The sequence below is a fragment of the Corvus kubaryi genome, unplaced genomic scaffold, assembly GCF_017639235.1.
Source record: "Corvus kubaryi isolate FWS band 111438036 unplaced genomic scaffold, C.kubaryi_AGA036_p1.0 76, whole genome shotgun sequence".
NCBI lineage: Eukaryota > Metazoa > Chordata > Aves > Passeriformes > Corvidae > Corvus > Corvus kubaryi.
Genome location: NW_024582063.1, coordinates 10,315,767 through 10,329,797, shown reverse-complemented (window position 1 = coordinate 10,329,797; position 14,031 = coordinate 10,315,767). Strand labels below are relative to the sequence as shown.

General features: G+C 43.0%; 2 protein-coding genes across 5 annotated transcripts in view; one reads left to right on the top strand and one right to left on the bottom strand.

The window, feature by feature from the left end:
- BICRAL (BRD4 interacting chromatin remodeling complex associated protein like) overlaps window positions 1–10,212 on the bottom strand; it is a 46,201-nt gene extending 35,989 nt beyond the window's left edge. For 3 of the 4 annotated variants that reach the window (XM_042051544.1, XM_042051542.1, XM_042051549.1), the window contains exon 1: window positions 430–650. The gene's annotated coding sequence lies outside the window, so the exon portion shown is untranslated. Of the gene's footprint in view, window positions 1–429; window positions 651–10,184 lie in introns of those variants that run through there. The other variant, XM_042051547.1, reaches the window with a different exon arrangement.
- A 98-nt stretch (window positions 10,213–10,310) lies between these two features.
- TBCC (tubulin folding cofactor C) lies at window positions 10,311–12,946 on the top strand. The gene has a single exon (XM_042051551.1). The coding sequence runs from the start codon at window positions 10,363–10,365 to the stop codon at window positions 11,395–11,397; it is 1,035 nt and encodes a 344-aa protein (XP_041907485.1). The 5' UTR covers window positions 10,311–10,362; the 3' UTR covers window positions 11,398–12,946.
- Window positions 12,947–14,031: the final 1,085 nt, after the last annotated feature.

Here is a 14,031-nt window from a genome sequence, read left to right as displayed (position 1 = left end):
CCCCGCGCCTTTATTTTAAGAAACAACTTTTTTTTTAAGTGCCCTCAGCAGCCACCACCACCAGCCTCGCGGAAAAAAAAAATTAATATATATAGTTCATTTCCATGTGAATCCACATCTGCCCAAACAACAGCCACCCACAAAATATCCCTCTTCTTCCTCCTCGTCTCCCCTCTCGCTCGCTCTCTCTCTAGATATATATTTATATACATAGCCCCAGAGCCAATAGCTCTCTGGGCTGAAACCTAATATCCTGGTTTTGGCAACTCCTGGTTGTTAATTTGCTCCTCTTTCTTTTCTGTCTGTCTGGAGATAGATTTCCCCCCTCTCTTTTCCCTCCCCGAAGGAAGGGAGGAAGGAGGTTGTGTGTTTTTTTTTTTCCTTGAAATTTTTATCACAAAATTATAATACACTCAAAGGGAAACTCACCGTCATGAAAAAGCAGTGCCTTGTCAACGGGGTTTCTTCGCCATCACATCAGGGGCTGGCAGTGTAGGAGAGAGAGAGGGAGAGCGAGAGAGCGAGGGAGGGAGGGGGGAGAGCGAGCGGGAGAGGGAGCGAGCGAGAGAGGGGGAAAGAGAAAGCGAGCGAGAGGAGAGCGCGGCTCCGCTCGGCTCCGCTCCGCGCCCGCACCGCCACCGGCACCGCACCGCCGGGCCCGGCACGGCACGGCCGCGCAGCTCCGCCGGGACACAACGCCGCAGACCGGCGCCCGGGCACACGCACCGCCGCCCTGGCATGATGAGTCCCCAGCCCCAGCGCGATCCTCGCTCCGCGTTTTTACAGCCAGGCCCTTTAAAAACTTTAGCTCCTGTTTTTTTTTTTTTGTTGGGGGGGGGGGGGGGGTTGCTTTTGAGAAAGCCGTAGGTCCGGCTACCTAGCGCGAGCTGTTTGCTTTAGGTTAAAAGTTGGGGTGTGTTAGGGGTTACAGGAAAATAAACTAAAGTTTTTATCCTGTTAATGTCAACAATTTGGTTGATTTCCTTCATATTAAAGCTGTAAGCCACTATAAGCTTTGTGGGAGGGAGGGGATTCCCAGAAAAATAAATGCAAGACCAGGGGGCTCCCCAGAAAAATAAATGCGAGGTCACCTTGAAAAAGATAAGATTTGATCCCCTGACAAGCTACAAAATTTTAAGTATTTTTAGATGTATTCTTATCAGCCTTGCTGGAAACAAATTACATTAATTTCAACTACTTAAAAAAGTTTTGGGTAACCTAAAAATGTTAATTTGAAGTCAAAGGTTATAGCACTGAGAGTTCATTGATGCTATTCTACAGTTCACTTGTGCTAAAAGCATTAATAACTTTATTCAAAGCTTTTTCATTATAGAAAATGAACCCAGCTTACAGTATTCATTTCATTCATTCACTGAACGTAATTTAAATAATTCTAAAAAATTAATTATTTTTGCAGATAATTCAGAGAAGCCTGGTTTATTTAAAAAAAAAAAAACACATTTTGATTGAAAACAGATTCTTAGCATGCAGATATGTATAGTAATGCTTTCAAAACAACAACAAAAAAACTCTTTAAGACCTTTATTTTGCTAGTAATGGTAATTCCCAAGGGCTTTTCTATTTTATTCCTAAGTAACTTTGTTAAGTTACTCCTTAGAGACGAGGATTTGAAGACTTTATTTAGTAGCACATCCTTCTTTATTAGTTTACACAGCTCAAACTCCTAAAAAGGTTTTGGTTTTTAAATACAATCAAAATGGTTATGGACAGCGTACTAAGTGGACCTTCTCAAAGAAGTTGGCCTGATTCCTTATCTTGTACGAAGAAAAACCTCAGCATTGCTTTTCAATTTGAATCTTGTTATATTATTTTTTTAAGTAATCAACCAATTCCAAACTTTTTTTTTCCCCCAAGCTAAGACTCTTCTACAAACCTTGTTTACATGCATGCCCACAGTAGAAAACTGAGGTGAAGTTTCAAATCATCCCTAAGTGGGAGGGTTGGGCCCAAGCAAACAAGCCTTTGCAGGAGTCCAGCAGATCCTTTGTGTAGCCCAGACTGAACCCACACATGGCAGTGTGTTATTAAAGATATATAATATATAACATTATATTATATATAATATTAACTGCCCTTCTCATGAGTACAGCAAGGACCCCAACAGCCACAGCATGGACGGAAACACCACACGCCAAAGAGCTCTGGAAGAGCTGTAAGCCTGACACCAGACACCTGACACCAGCCTGACTCCTGACACCAGCATTAGAAAATCCAAAAGGCCAAACTTCAAGGTTCCTAACTTCAGCAAATGCTTCAAGGCCAAACTCTGCCCTGAATTCAAGCCTACTCAGCATCACTGGCTTTAGAGAATATTGCTCAACTTGTATGGAGGGATACCACCAGCATTCTTCTGATTTGCTTAACAGGAAGGAACTTTGCTTCAGAGGTTACAAGGCAGAACATTTGATCAGTGTATTATCACTCTCCCAGCCCTACAGAAACCACAAATAGGAAGTAGGCAATATGATACAAAGAAGGAACTGGAGAAAGGAAGACAAATGATTTTGAATGGAGTCTGTTATCATAAGAAATACAAGGAATCCTACATAAATTTTCCATGATGGTGCCCTAACTAACTTTCCCTGAAGGATGTTTCAAAGCAGCATTGACAATAGCATTACTAAGCAGGTACAGTACAAAAAGGGAAGGAGAGCTAACATCATCTATACAATGAAGCACCCTGCAGCAACTAGATTTCTTCACATCTACACACATTTGTTTCCAAAAAAACCTGGCTCAGGTAGAAATGGTTACCAAAAAAAATCAAGGGTTGGATGTAACTGTATAGGTCATACTGAAGTATGCACTTAATGTTACCTTCAATAATAAGAGGTCTGAACGCAGTCAACAGCTGTAATGTTACCACTTTCAGGTGTACTACAGAATTTTCCAGACCATGTTTTAAAGAACTACTGCTTTTTGCTGGCAGGTACTCATGCTTTTTTAAGAGCATCATGTGGTGTTTCAGAACTGGGTGTCATTGCCCCAGAAGGTTACCCCTCTTCTCACTGCCTTACATTAATACAAAAGACCCTTGCATGTCAGCATTCTTCTACCTCAAGGTCACCTGCTCAGAGCTGTCATCTTCAACCAGAGTCCTATTCTCCAAATTATGTACAATGCATAATCAGTTGCTGTCTTTCTTGAGCTTTCACAATCACATTAATACATTTTCCTGCAGCAGCTTTATAAGGAGCAAGGGGAAATAAGCACGAGAAGGAAGGCAAGACCAGTGTCAAAAGGAATGAGGTAAATCTTTAGAAGACAGACACTGGTGTAAAAACAGCTACTGGGAACATCATGTGCAGCCATCACACAACAAACTACTTGGCTGTATTTTGACACCAGCTGTCAAACTGTGACCATGCTGTTTAACAAATACCACTCTCATAGGTGTGCAAAGACACCGAGTGACATTTGGAGTGTCTGATACATCGCCCTGAAATGACGGACTGTGAAGAACTGAAAACTATGCTTAGATATTGAGAGGGAGAAAATAAGGGGGTACGAAACACCCGCATTCATTCTGTCTCCAGGTTTCTCCTACATTAAGTCACTTTGTTGATAATCGGCCCCTTTTTCCAGGTCTGCATCACATACATTCCAATTCTTGTGCAATCATAAATTAGTACCCCAAAAGAAGATAAAGCAGCAGTAGATTCATAATGAAGAATTTAAGGACTAAGCTAGTGCATTAAAGGAATTAATTCCACAGCCATCCCAAGATTCTTGCATGAATAGATGGTTTGTAACCTCAACTCACTGCATCCTTTCAGAGATATATTGGATGGAAAAGAATGCCATTTACTCCACTGCAGCCTTGCTTCCTCAGACCAAATCCTTCAGCTCTATTGATCTATTGATGGCACTTCTTCCTCCCATGCTTCTTTCTCTCTCCATTCATTAACATGTTTCTCACACCTTTTATCCCTCTACACACTGCTTTATTAATTAATTATTTAAATAAGAACAAATTACTAAGCTTGAAGGTACAGAAACAAATACGTCATCATTAAAGGGCACAAGCAATAGAGAGGCAGAGGTCTACCTCTAGTAGTAGGGCATGCAAATACAGTGGAATGAAGGCAGACAAGGATTTAACATGGAATATAAACGTAACATAACACATGAAAAAGTTAGTTCAATATCCATACTAACCACCAAATTTTGAATAATTGGCACCACTATTTTGATGACTCACCAGTAAAAATTACCTAAACATCACAACATTCAGCTTGATACCATGCCTTCCTTACACAAAACAGTACTTACAAAACCTGGGTCATAACTGCATGATGTAATTTGTAAAGCTGTATGACTCCAGTTATCAATCATCATACCAAAGACAGGACTACCTAACCAAGGGTATCTTAAGGGGTGATTGGTAAGGACGTAGGTAGTAAGAGGAGGTAATGAAGAGTGAAGCTCAGAACAAGAGATTTACACCAATACCAGAAGACAGACAGGTTTCTATGACTGGAGATGGTGTGATGGCCAACAGGGCTGGTCTGTGATGACTCTAAAGAGCAGATTTTGGAGAACTGTGCTTCTCTGAGATGGGGATCTGACATACAGCAGACAATTAAGTAGAGCCAAAGAAAACATGGTGACTGGAGGTCCCATTGAAACAAATGGCAATTCAAAATTATTACTGGAACAGATCAAGAATAACTATATCATTCTCTAGGTTATTTAAATATAGTCTCATATTCTTCAGCTTAGAGTACCTTAAAAAGAGGAATTAAGTTTGAAATATTAATAGCTCTCACTTCCAAGTTAGAATAATCTTAAGATACTCAGCCACAGAAATGTATCAGAAAAAAAAAATAAAAAACAACTCACCTCTAGAGACAGAACTTTACTACAGAAATAATGGAGAAGTCATCTTCCACAACTAACACTGCCAAAATTTATAGAAGAGTTTAAACTAAAAATGATGGCAGGAATTGGGACAACCTTCTATGATATTCATCGTTAATTTGGCTAGCACAGATGAATGGGAGAAAAATCAGGTAAGTAAGGATACAGAAACACAGAGGAGTATATTAATGAATAGATGGACACAAGGGTTTGGGGGTTTTCTAAAATGTAGTAGTAATTAAAAACAGCAGCCAGGCAATGAAACTAACAAAAGAACCATTCCTAATACAACTGAGGTGTTCTGGAAGATGTTAAAAAAAAAACAAACAAATAATAGGAGGAATTTAAGCAAAAAATGGAGGCCTAAAACATGAAATTAGGTGATACAGGGATATAGAAATACAGTAGAATAATAAATTATACCAAAAGCATTTGTTTTCTTGAAAGAAACAAAGACATGCTAAGCTATACTTGTATAAGGACAAGACAAAATGGAGGAACAGAAGGGACATTATTAATAAAGCATCACCTAAGTCACGACTTTTGAGACAGAATAGTTTTACTTGGGCATTTCTGAGTCCCTACTATGAAACCAACTGGGTAAGATTTGGATATGAATGAAGACTGCTGTAAAAGAAGTTTTCATGTTATCACTAGAAAGTGTATCAATATGAATGGAATTTATTCTCAGATTTAGACTGAAGAACAAATGCTAATTATAGGAGGAGGGAACCCTCCTTCAAAATGATAGCTGACAGACTTTTTTGATGAATAAATGGTAAAAAGAATACAAGTATAGTTTTATCCACGAGGGAGTATACTACAGGAGAGCTAATAGGAAAACTTGGATATGACTTGGAGTTAATTCAATTTAAATTACTGAGAAAGATAAATGGAATATATTTGCAAGTAAGATTAACAATTCCAAAACAGAAAACTTTGATATGCTATTGAACCTAGGTGGTCCATTGAACTGGCTAGTCCAATAACCATAGTTTTCTGAAATGCATTAAAAAAAAAATTGTAAAACTATCTGAAGTATAAAGCAAGGCAATGAAAAAAATCTCTCAAACTCCATAATTAATAGAACAATTGCCTCAAAGGAAGAGTCCATAAAGCAGTATCTCTAGCTTACATACCAGTTCTTCAGAATTTAACTACAGTCAGTTAGCAAGTTAGGATTCTATATAGCAGTCAGCAGCTAGGCCTGGACCAAACCTAAGTGAGTTTCTGCTCTTGAGCTCTTGTGTTTAACTTATTTTGCCTTGCTTTGTTAACCTGGAAGTACCTCTTGTCATAAAATGTTATGCTTTGAAGTCTGTCCCTGGTTTTGAAAGATAACTCGTTTTCATAGAACTTAATCTGTTTCTCCACCTTTGGCACTGGAAATACCAGGTTCTCAGAAGGGACCAGCTCAGACTAGTTTCAAAACAAGTGCACCTTGACTGGTTGGAATATAATTAGTATCTTAAGCATTCCTAAGGATTACATTTCAAAGCTTTTGCATTACTCACAGCAATTAAGTTGCACCAAATAAGTTTCATAGTTTTAACTCTGTAATTAGTGATTTAAAAAAACATGTATTTTACATTGTCCTGGTTTTCCATATGGCCAAATATATTAAGCACAACATTTTAGTGCAAACCAAAGCTTTTCAAGAAACAATCAGTATGCCAAACGTAATGTTCAAAGAATTTCTTTTTTCCAAAGGAACCGAGATACAGTAACTCGGCATTCACTTTTAATGAAGCCCCATTGCACCGTGAAAAATGTGCAGCCTACAGTATCTTAAATGAATCATAATATGGCTTGCATCTTTAATGCCTGATCACAGTGCCAGAGGAGTTCAAAGAGCCCTTACTAAAACCATCAGCAGAATACGCTGGTTGCACAAGCCGCTGAAGTACCTACTTTGTAGCCAGAAGTAATTACGTTGCTCTGCTAATCTCTTCTGCAGAAACTCAATCTAACAGGCAGAGATCACATCTATCAGATAAGAGCTCCATGCAAGGCACAGAGGCTGCTGCTTTTCTTGAAAACACACATAGCATTTTGTGTGTGTGACAGTGCAACATACACGCATTACGCCCTTTGGAATAAGAGTTATCAGTGTTGGGAATACGTACTGATGATAAGCAATAACTCCCTTCCTTCCTTCCTCTGCTTGAGAGACTGCAAATCTGCATCTCGAGATCACACCACAACGATAAGGTTCCTGACTTTTACAAGCACAGGAACCTCAGGTGTAAGAATCCATTATTATGAGGCTGAATACCCAGCTGCCTCTGTGGATCTCTCTTTTACTGCCCAGTCTTCTTAAAATAATGATGGAACGAGACAGGATCTTGAACCTTCAGCTGAACTACACAATACATCTCACTTAAAAGGCTGTGAGGTAATGCTGTCGAGCTATAGCAAATCAGTGTGAAGTATTTCAGGTAGATAGCATTCATGACTGATAACCATGGGACACAGATTTAAATGTGGAAGCATGCACAGAGCTCATGTTTTGGAGTTTCACAGCACTGGATCAAAGTAAACAAGTGCAACCTGCAACTTCACATAAAACAAACTACACTGTACAGTGCAAACAATGGCAAAAGGTCTTACTGAAATGATTGCTATCTACTTTCAAACCAGAGAGGAAAGAAAGCACATCCAAGAGGAGAGAAACAGGAAAAACGTATAACACAGAGAATTATGTACCTTACTTTTTTCTCATACCCTCAAACAGCCAAACTACTTGTTGCAGCTTACCCAAATGAGTCCAAAGCCTGAGCTAGAAGGCTTACATTTTATTCCAGTGGTTACTGTTTGGCACACTAAGCAGCCTCAAAACATAGAAGTGGCTGCCAGCAGTCAGGAAGAAAATTGTCAGTCTTTGCATGACCACTAAAAAAAAAAAAGTATATCTATATATATATATATACATGCCAATATCAATTATACCAAAACCTCAAATTGTAAGTGTGGAAAGTAATTTTGGAACATCAAGATGAAATAGTTGGAAGATTTGACAGCTCCCTTTTTCATTTTTCATTATGGTCATATATTTCACCTTCTTGCATCTGGATTTTTTTTGCTTTTAACCAAAAAAACAATTGTATGCATTAGCAAGGTAAAAATATTCCAGTCTCTCCCAGAAGCTTCTATTCAAAAGGTTATTTGGTCCTCATTAATTTAAACCTCCAGCTGCCTATAGAAAAAACAATTCAGAATATCTAGCATTCTAAGTGTCCAGATATAATAAGCAGTAATTATACTACAGCATAAAATATTTAGCACTTATTCTGTGCTGTGTACAGTAGTGTTTGCTTGCAATCCTTCCATATATAAAGTTCTTTTACCCAGTGCAGTTCATCTACTGGCTCACATCTGTGTAACAATACCAAAGCCATACTCCAGGAACATTTGTGCCTATGAAAAACAGCAAAAACCTTTTTCTGTCAATATTCTCACGAATGGGATAAGCACTTCCATCACTGTTACCACCTGTATTAGCTAGACTCATGGGAACATAAGGCAAAAAGAGCCTGCTAGCTAAAACTAAACTACCACATCTTTCAACAACATGGAAATAAGGATTTTTGTCTTCCGGAGAATTAATTGCACCATATTCCTGCCTAATGAAACATTGCTGCAATAACTGCAGGAGTGGATTTGACTATTTATTAGAAAAAATGCCTAAGACTTACTAAATGTATCATTTAAACACACTGGTAGGGAAAAATATCAAGCAAGAATATTTCAGTACCCTTCCTTTTTCATGACTGAGCACACTCTTCTTCTACAATCCAAGAGGTTTTAATTTTTAAGACTCAATCTGATTTTTCAGAAACAAAATTCTGAACATCCCAGTGTTGCAACAGATGTAATGCTGCGTTAAGAGCTGTAATGCATCAAACACTTCACCTATCCCACTGTCCATCCAACCTGCTCCAAAGTGCTGCTGTTACATAACAATCCCTTGCAATCCCCTTAGCTTTTATGTTAACACTGTTAAGGAAAGAATATTCTCTATTTTAGTGCAAGTCCTCTGTACATTGCAAGGGTTAAAGGCATTTCACTGCCTTTCCTCTGTCATCCCAACTGGACTGACTTTATCACATATAAGGTTTGGGTACTCCATACGTTCTAACATTATACCGTTTCTAATACAGAAATTAAACCACATTTCTCAGGAAACAGCTACTTTCAAATGCTATCTTTAAGGGGCATAACATCTTATACTTCCAAACAGGAACATTAGGCAAAAAACTCATGCTATTACCAGAGGACGGATAATTCAGATTATCTACTTTGGGTTTACCACTTTTTTGTTTCAATGGGTAGTCGTAGGTCCTGTGTTAATTTGTTACAACTGACATCGAAATGACAAGGGAAAGGAGGTGGTATTTGTAGAAATGAACAGGAGTTAAATTTGTTTTCACATTTCTAAAAGAGTGCTTAGTGTTAACTTTCTTTGCACAAATTAAAATACAATGAATAGAAAAACAATTCTCAAATGAATAGAGCACAACGACAGTCACTTTTTTACTTTGTAGCCAGTGTACTTAATTTCTGGTTCCCGCTGCAAATTTACTTAAAACACATTTCAGAATTATAAAAGCCTTCCTTCCCATGTTTCCATATAGGCCTCTGTGGATTGCTCATACAGTCCTCCCTCTGGAGCACAGTAATCCACTGGCACTGCTCCCACATTTTCCTTCAAGAACCGAACTCTCTTATGGAACAAAACACTCCAGAAACCAAATAACCACCTAGGAAGACATCGATCCACCTGGCAGCACCTTTGCAGCTACCTGCAAGGCTCAGCAGCCTTTTTCACAGCCACTTCACTGCGGGAGAGGGAGGCAGCAGGGAACGTTTACTAAAACACGGCGTTTACGGAGCCTCCCGAAGCCGCCGGCCGCGTGAGGCTGCCAGGGGACCCCACCCGGGCAGGGGGCCGGGACCGCCCGGCGCCTCGGCAACATGGGGGCGGCTCGGGGCGGCCCCGGCCCCGCTCGGGAGGGCGGGTGGAGCTCTGCACTGCGACCCCTCCGCCTCGCGCTCGGGCCCCGCACCGAGCCGCCCCTTTCCTCGCCCGCCCCGGCCCCACCGCCCGCGGGAGCCCTGCGCCCAGGGTCGGTGGAGACGGGCGCGGCCCGAGGTACGGGGGCTGTTAAGTAGAGCAGCAGGAAAAAGCGGACAGCTCCGCGCGGGCACAGCGGGGGAGCGGGGCGGGAGCTTATTTATATCCCGGGCGCTAATTTGGGAAGCGGGATAACCCGCCCAGCGCGGCACCTGCCGCCAGCACTCACCCCATCCCGCGGCGAGGCGGCGGCCCCTTTAAGACCGCGGGAGACCCCTCCCTCCGGCCCTCCCGCCCTCCCCCGCCGCGCGTCTCCCGCGCCGCCAATCGGCGGCGGCGACGCAGTCAGGGCTGCGGGCAGCCAATCGGCGCGCCGCTTAGTGACCGCAGGGGAGGCGAGCGGCAAGATGGCGGCGCCGGGAGAGGCAGCTTCAGCGGCCGTGGCGGCTCCCTCACAGCCTGAGGTGGCCGCGGGCTTGGCCGCCTCCGCTGTGGTGCTGCCGGAGCGGCTGCAGCGGCGGGAAGCGGAGCGGCAGCAGGGCGTCGAGCGGCAGCGGCAGAAGAAGGAGGCGCAGGTAGTGAAAGAGGAGCAGAGCGAGTTCTTCCTGGCTGCCTTCGCCCGGGAGCGGGAGGCCGTGGAGGCACTGCTGGCAGCGGGGACGCTGGAGGAGGCGGCCGCCCGCCTGCAGGCGCTGCAGAAGCTGCTGACGGGCAGCGTGCGGTTCCTGGCGCCCTACGAGGTGCGGCAGGGGCAGGAGACCGTGGCGCGGCTGCAGGGGGACCTGGCGGCGCGGCGGCAGCAGCTGCAGCCCAAGAAGAAATTCGCCTTCCGCACTCTCAAGAAAGAAGCGGCCCCGGGCAGCGCCCCGCGCCCCACCGAGCCCGCCCCGCCGGCCCCCGCCGCGCCCGGCCCCGGTCTCGCCGAGGGCGAATCGGGCGGGCCGCCGCTGTGCGGGTTCAGCGGCGCCCAGGACGAGGAGCTGGAGCTCGGCCCCGCGGAGCTGCTGCAGCGGGACGTGCTGCTGTCGGAGCTGCGCGGCTGCCGGGTGCGGCTCCGCGGCAACCCCAACACACTGCGGGTGCGCGACTGCCGCGGCTGCACCGTGCTCTGCGGGCCCGTGTCCACCTCCGTGCTGGTGGACGGCTGCAGCGACTGCCTGCTGGCGGTGGCCTGCCAGCAGCTCCGCACCCACCGCACCCGCGACTGCCGGGTCTACGTGCAGGTGACCAGCCGGGCCGTAATCGAGGCCTGCACTCAGCTCTCCTTCGCGCCCTACTCCTGGAGGTACCCTGGCATCGAGGGGGATTTCGAGTCGTCTGGGCTGGACAGAAACAGTAACAACTGGAACCTGGTGGATGACTTTGACTGGCTGGCGACTGACAAGCCTTCGCCCAATTGGAGTCTGATCCCCGACCAGGAAAGAATCACTTGCTGGGACTGACTGCGGAGGCAGCTCTGCTGTGCAAGAGATGTAAACGCATTGATCCACAAACTATGGGACTTAATCCCCGATATGCCGTTAAGTGATTCCATTCAGTATTTAAATTTTTAATTATAGTATATGGCTGGATTTCTTAGTTGAAGAATACCAGTCATAGCGTTTACTGTTCTTACACAAGTTGCTGCTATAATCTGTATGTGGGATTTGCGAACTCTGAAGTACCTCATTGTGAGTTTTACATAATTAAGGTGGGGCAAAGGCCACTGATACACAAACAAAAGTGAGCCTCCGTTAGAGCTGTTGTGCTGTTTTCACTCACCCAGGCAGAATATGAATTTGCTGCAAGACGTACAAACTGTACTGGAATGAAAAGATCAAATACCAAATTTTTCATATTTTTGTGGTTCTCCCGTTGCTGACAAGAGTACACTGTATCTTATGGGGAGTGCAGGACGGTACTGCTGTGAGGTAGTGGGGGAAAAAAAGGTTAATTTAAAGGAAGAGTTTGTAACTGCACAGTGCAGCAGACCGAGATGCATCTTAGGCTATGATGCAATGATGAGCCAGTTTCTGTTGGTTCGGGTTAAGTCTGTAAGTTGGCTTTAGGCTTTTGTTTCAAGTGAGATAAGTCTAAAGGAAAAAAGTGTTCTAATAAACATCTAATGCTCTTCTAATATATTGATTGTTCCAAGATTAACAAACTTAGGGAGTTTGTATAAATACTAAAGCTTCACAATCTGTAAATGTTATGTGAAAGGGTGCTGCTTCTGTAAGCAACTCGGAGGCATCCATCAAGTGCTGATGAACCTCACAGAAGCTGGGTTAATTGTTCCTCTGCAATCTGAAGCTTCAGGGGAGAGGTGTTCAGGGATGTCCCACTAGTTTACCAGACAACAGGCTTCTTGTGCTGTGATCCTAATTTGCAGAACTCTGCTACTGCATGAGTGTGGTGTTGACAGAGGGAGTCAGCAAAACAGAAAGATGAGGTGCTATATTCCAATTCCAAAATTGCATGTTATCTTGCATAAAGTGCCGAATAATTTAAGTCTCTTCACTCCTGCTAAATAATAATAAAAAAGTAGCAGCACTGTGGAATGCAATGTCTTTCCAGTGCCCTGTTAGTGGTGCTGAAGTGACCACTGTCCATACATAAAGTATACATAGCACTTCTAGGTTTCTAAAACCCCTCTTTAACTTGTGACATTTTGCAAGAAATAATTGTTTCTCTTGCCTTGCAAAAAGCTTTATTTTAAAACTGCAAATTGTTTATGCTGTGCAGCCATCATCTATGTGCCTCTAACAGACCCTGAATCCTAGCTGAACCATCAAAAACTGCACCACTGCCAGAAGAACTACCTGAAACTTCACTTGGGTGTTTGACTGGTTTTGAGCAGAAATTTTTTTAATGTGTTTTCAGCATATTTAATTTAAAGGGGGAGGGGAAAAGGGTTTTTTTTTATATTCCTGACAGCTTTCAGTTTTGTTCTGTTAACGTATATTTTTGACTGAATTGGATTTTGCATTTCAAATATACTTGTTTTGAATTGTTTCAGTTGTCCTTTTACTAATGATTCTTCCTTGCACTGTCAGCATCATAAAATGATTTAAAGAAGACACCCTCAGTCTTAATTTAATGTACATATTTTATATCCTTTTTTAGAGGGGTGTGATCAGTTGAGGCTCTCAAGTATCTTTTAACCCATCCATCTTAGTACAGAACCTGATTGTGTAGTTAATTGTTCTCCACAGATCCCAGTAGAGACAGATCAATCCTGTTAGCATCCTCTAGCCTTGAGACTGCAAAATGTTCAGCCTGTAAGAACTACAGTAACGCCTTTGTCCTACTTGCCCAAAGCTCTAAGCATGTACACGTCCTTCCTGTGGCGATGGATCCCGGCAGATCCAGGCAGGGAGAGAGACCCCAGGCTGTGGCAGGTACCAGGGCTGCACTGAGGCTTCCCAGTGCACTTCACATGGAAGTGCCATGTCCTGTTCCAGCTCTTGGCCCATGGCATGCAGTAGTGCCTGAATAAACAGAGCAGGAATCAAAACATGGAAGTTTAGTTTCTCTCTGAAATTGCGTCCTTGGGGATGTTTTTCACAAGTCAGTTATTGACATCCCAGCTCTTACCATTTTCTTTCCTCCAGACACATTGGTCAAACCACAGTTAGCAGGTAATACTCCTCAGGAACATGGTGCCACTCAACTACTTTCCCTTAAAGATTTAGCATTACCCTTGTAATACAAAACAGGTAACTGGCTCTTGGTGTCAGGCATGGCATGAAACAAGGAAATCCCATTTCAGAGTAGCAAGTCCAGAAAAGTTTGGTCAGGCAAATACCTAAATGTGATTTATAGTTCTAAATGTATCCCTTTATATATATACAGTTGCACATGTTTCCATACACCTTTTTAAATTACACTTTTCTAATGTAGAATCATTGTAGGAGAAATTCAAAACTATTTTGGAACAGAAGTATGTTAGTGCAGCATGTGAACTCCAGCCCTAGTAAAGCTTTGCTGGTATGTTCATGAGCTATTCAGTATAGAAATTGCAACTTTTTTGGGTCTCTAAGGGAGAGAAGCCAAACCCCTAAGTATTTCTAGTCAGCTAGCAACACTAATTTTTAAAA

Bases quoted from the DNA above. Each gene is read 5' to 3' on its own strand.
- TBCC (XM_042051551.1), top strand. From the start codon at position 10,363: ATGGCGGCGCCGGGAGAGGCAGCTTCAGCGGCCGTGGCGGCTCCCTCA.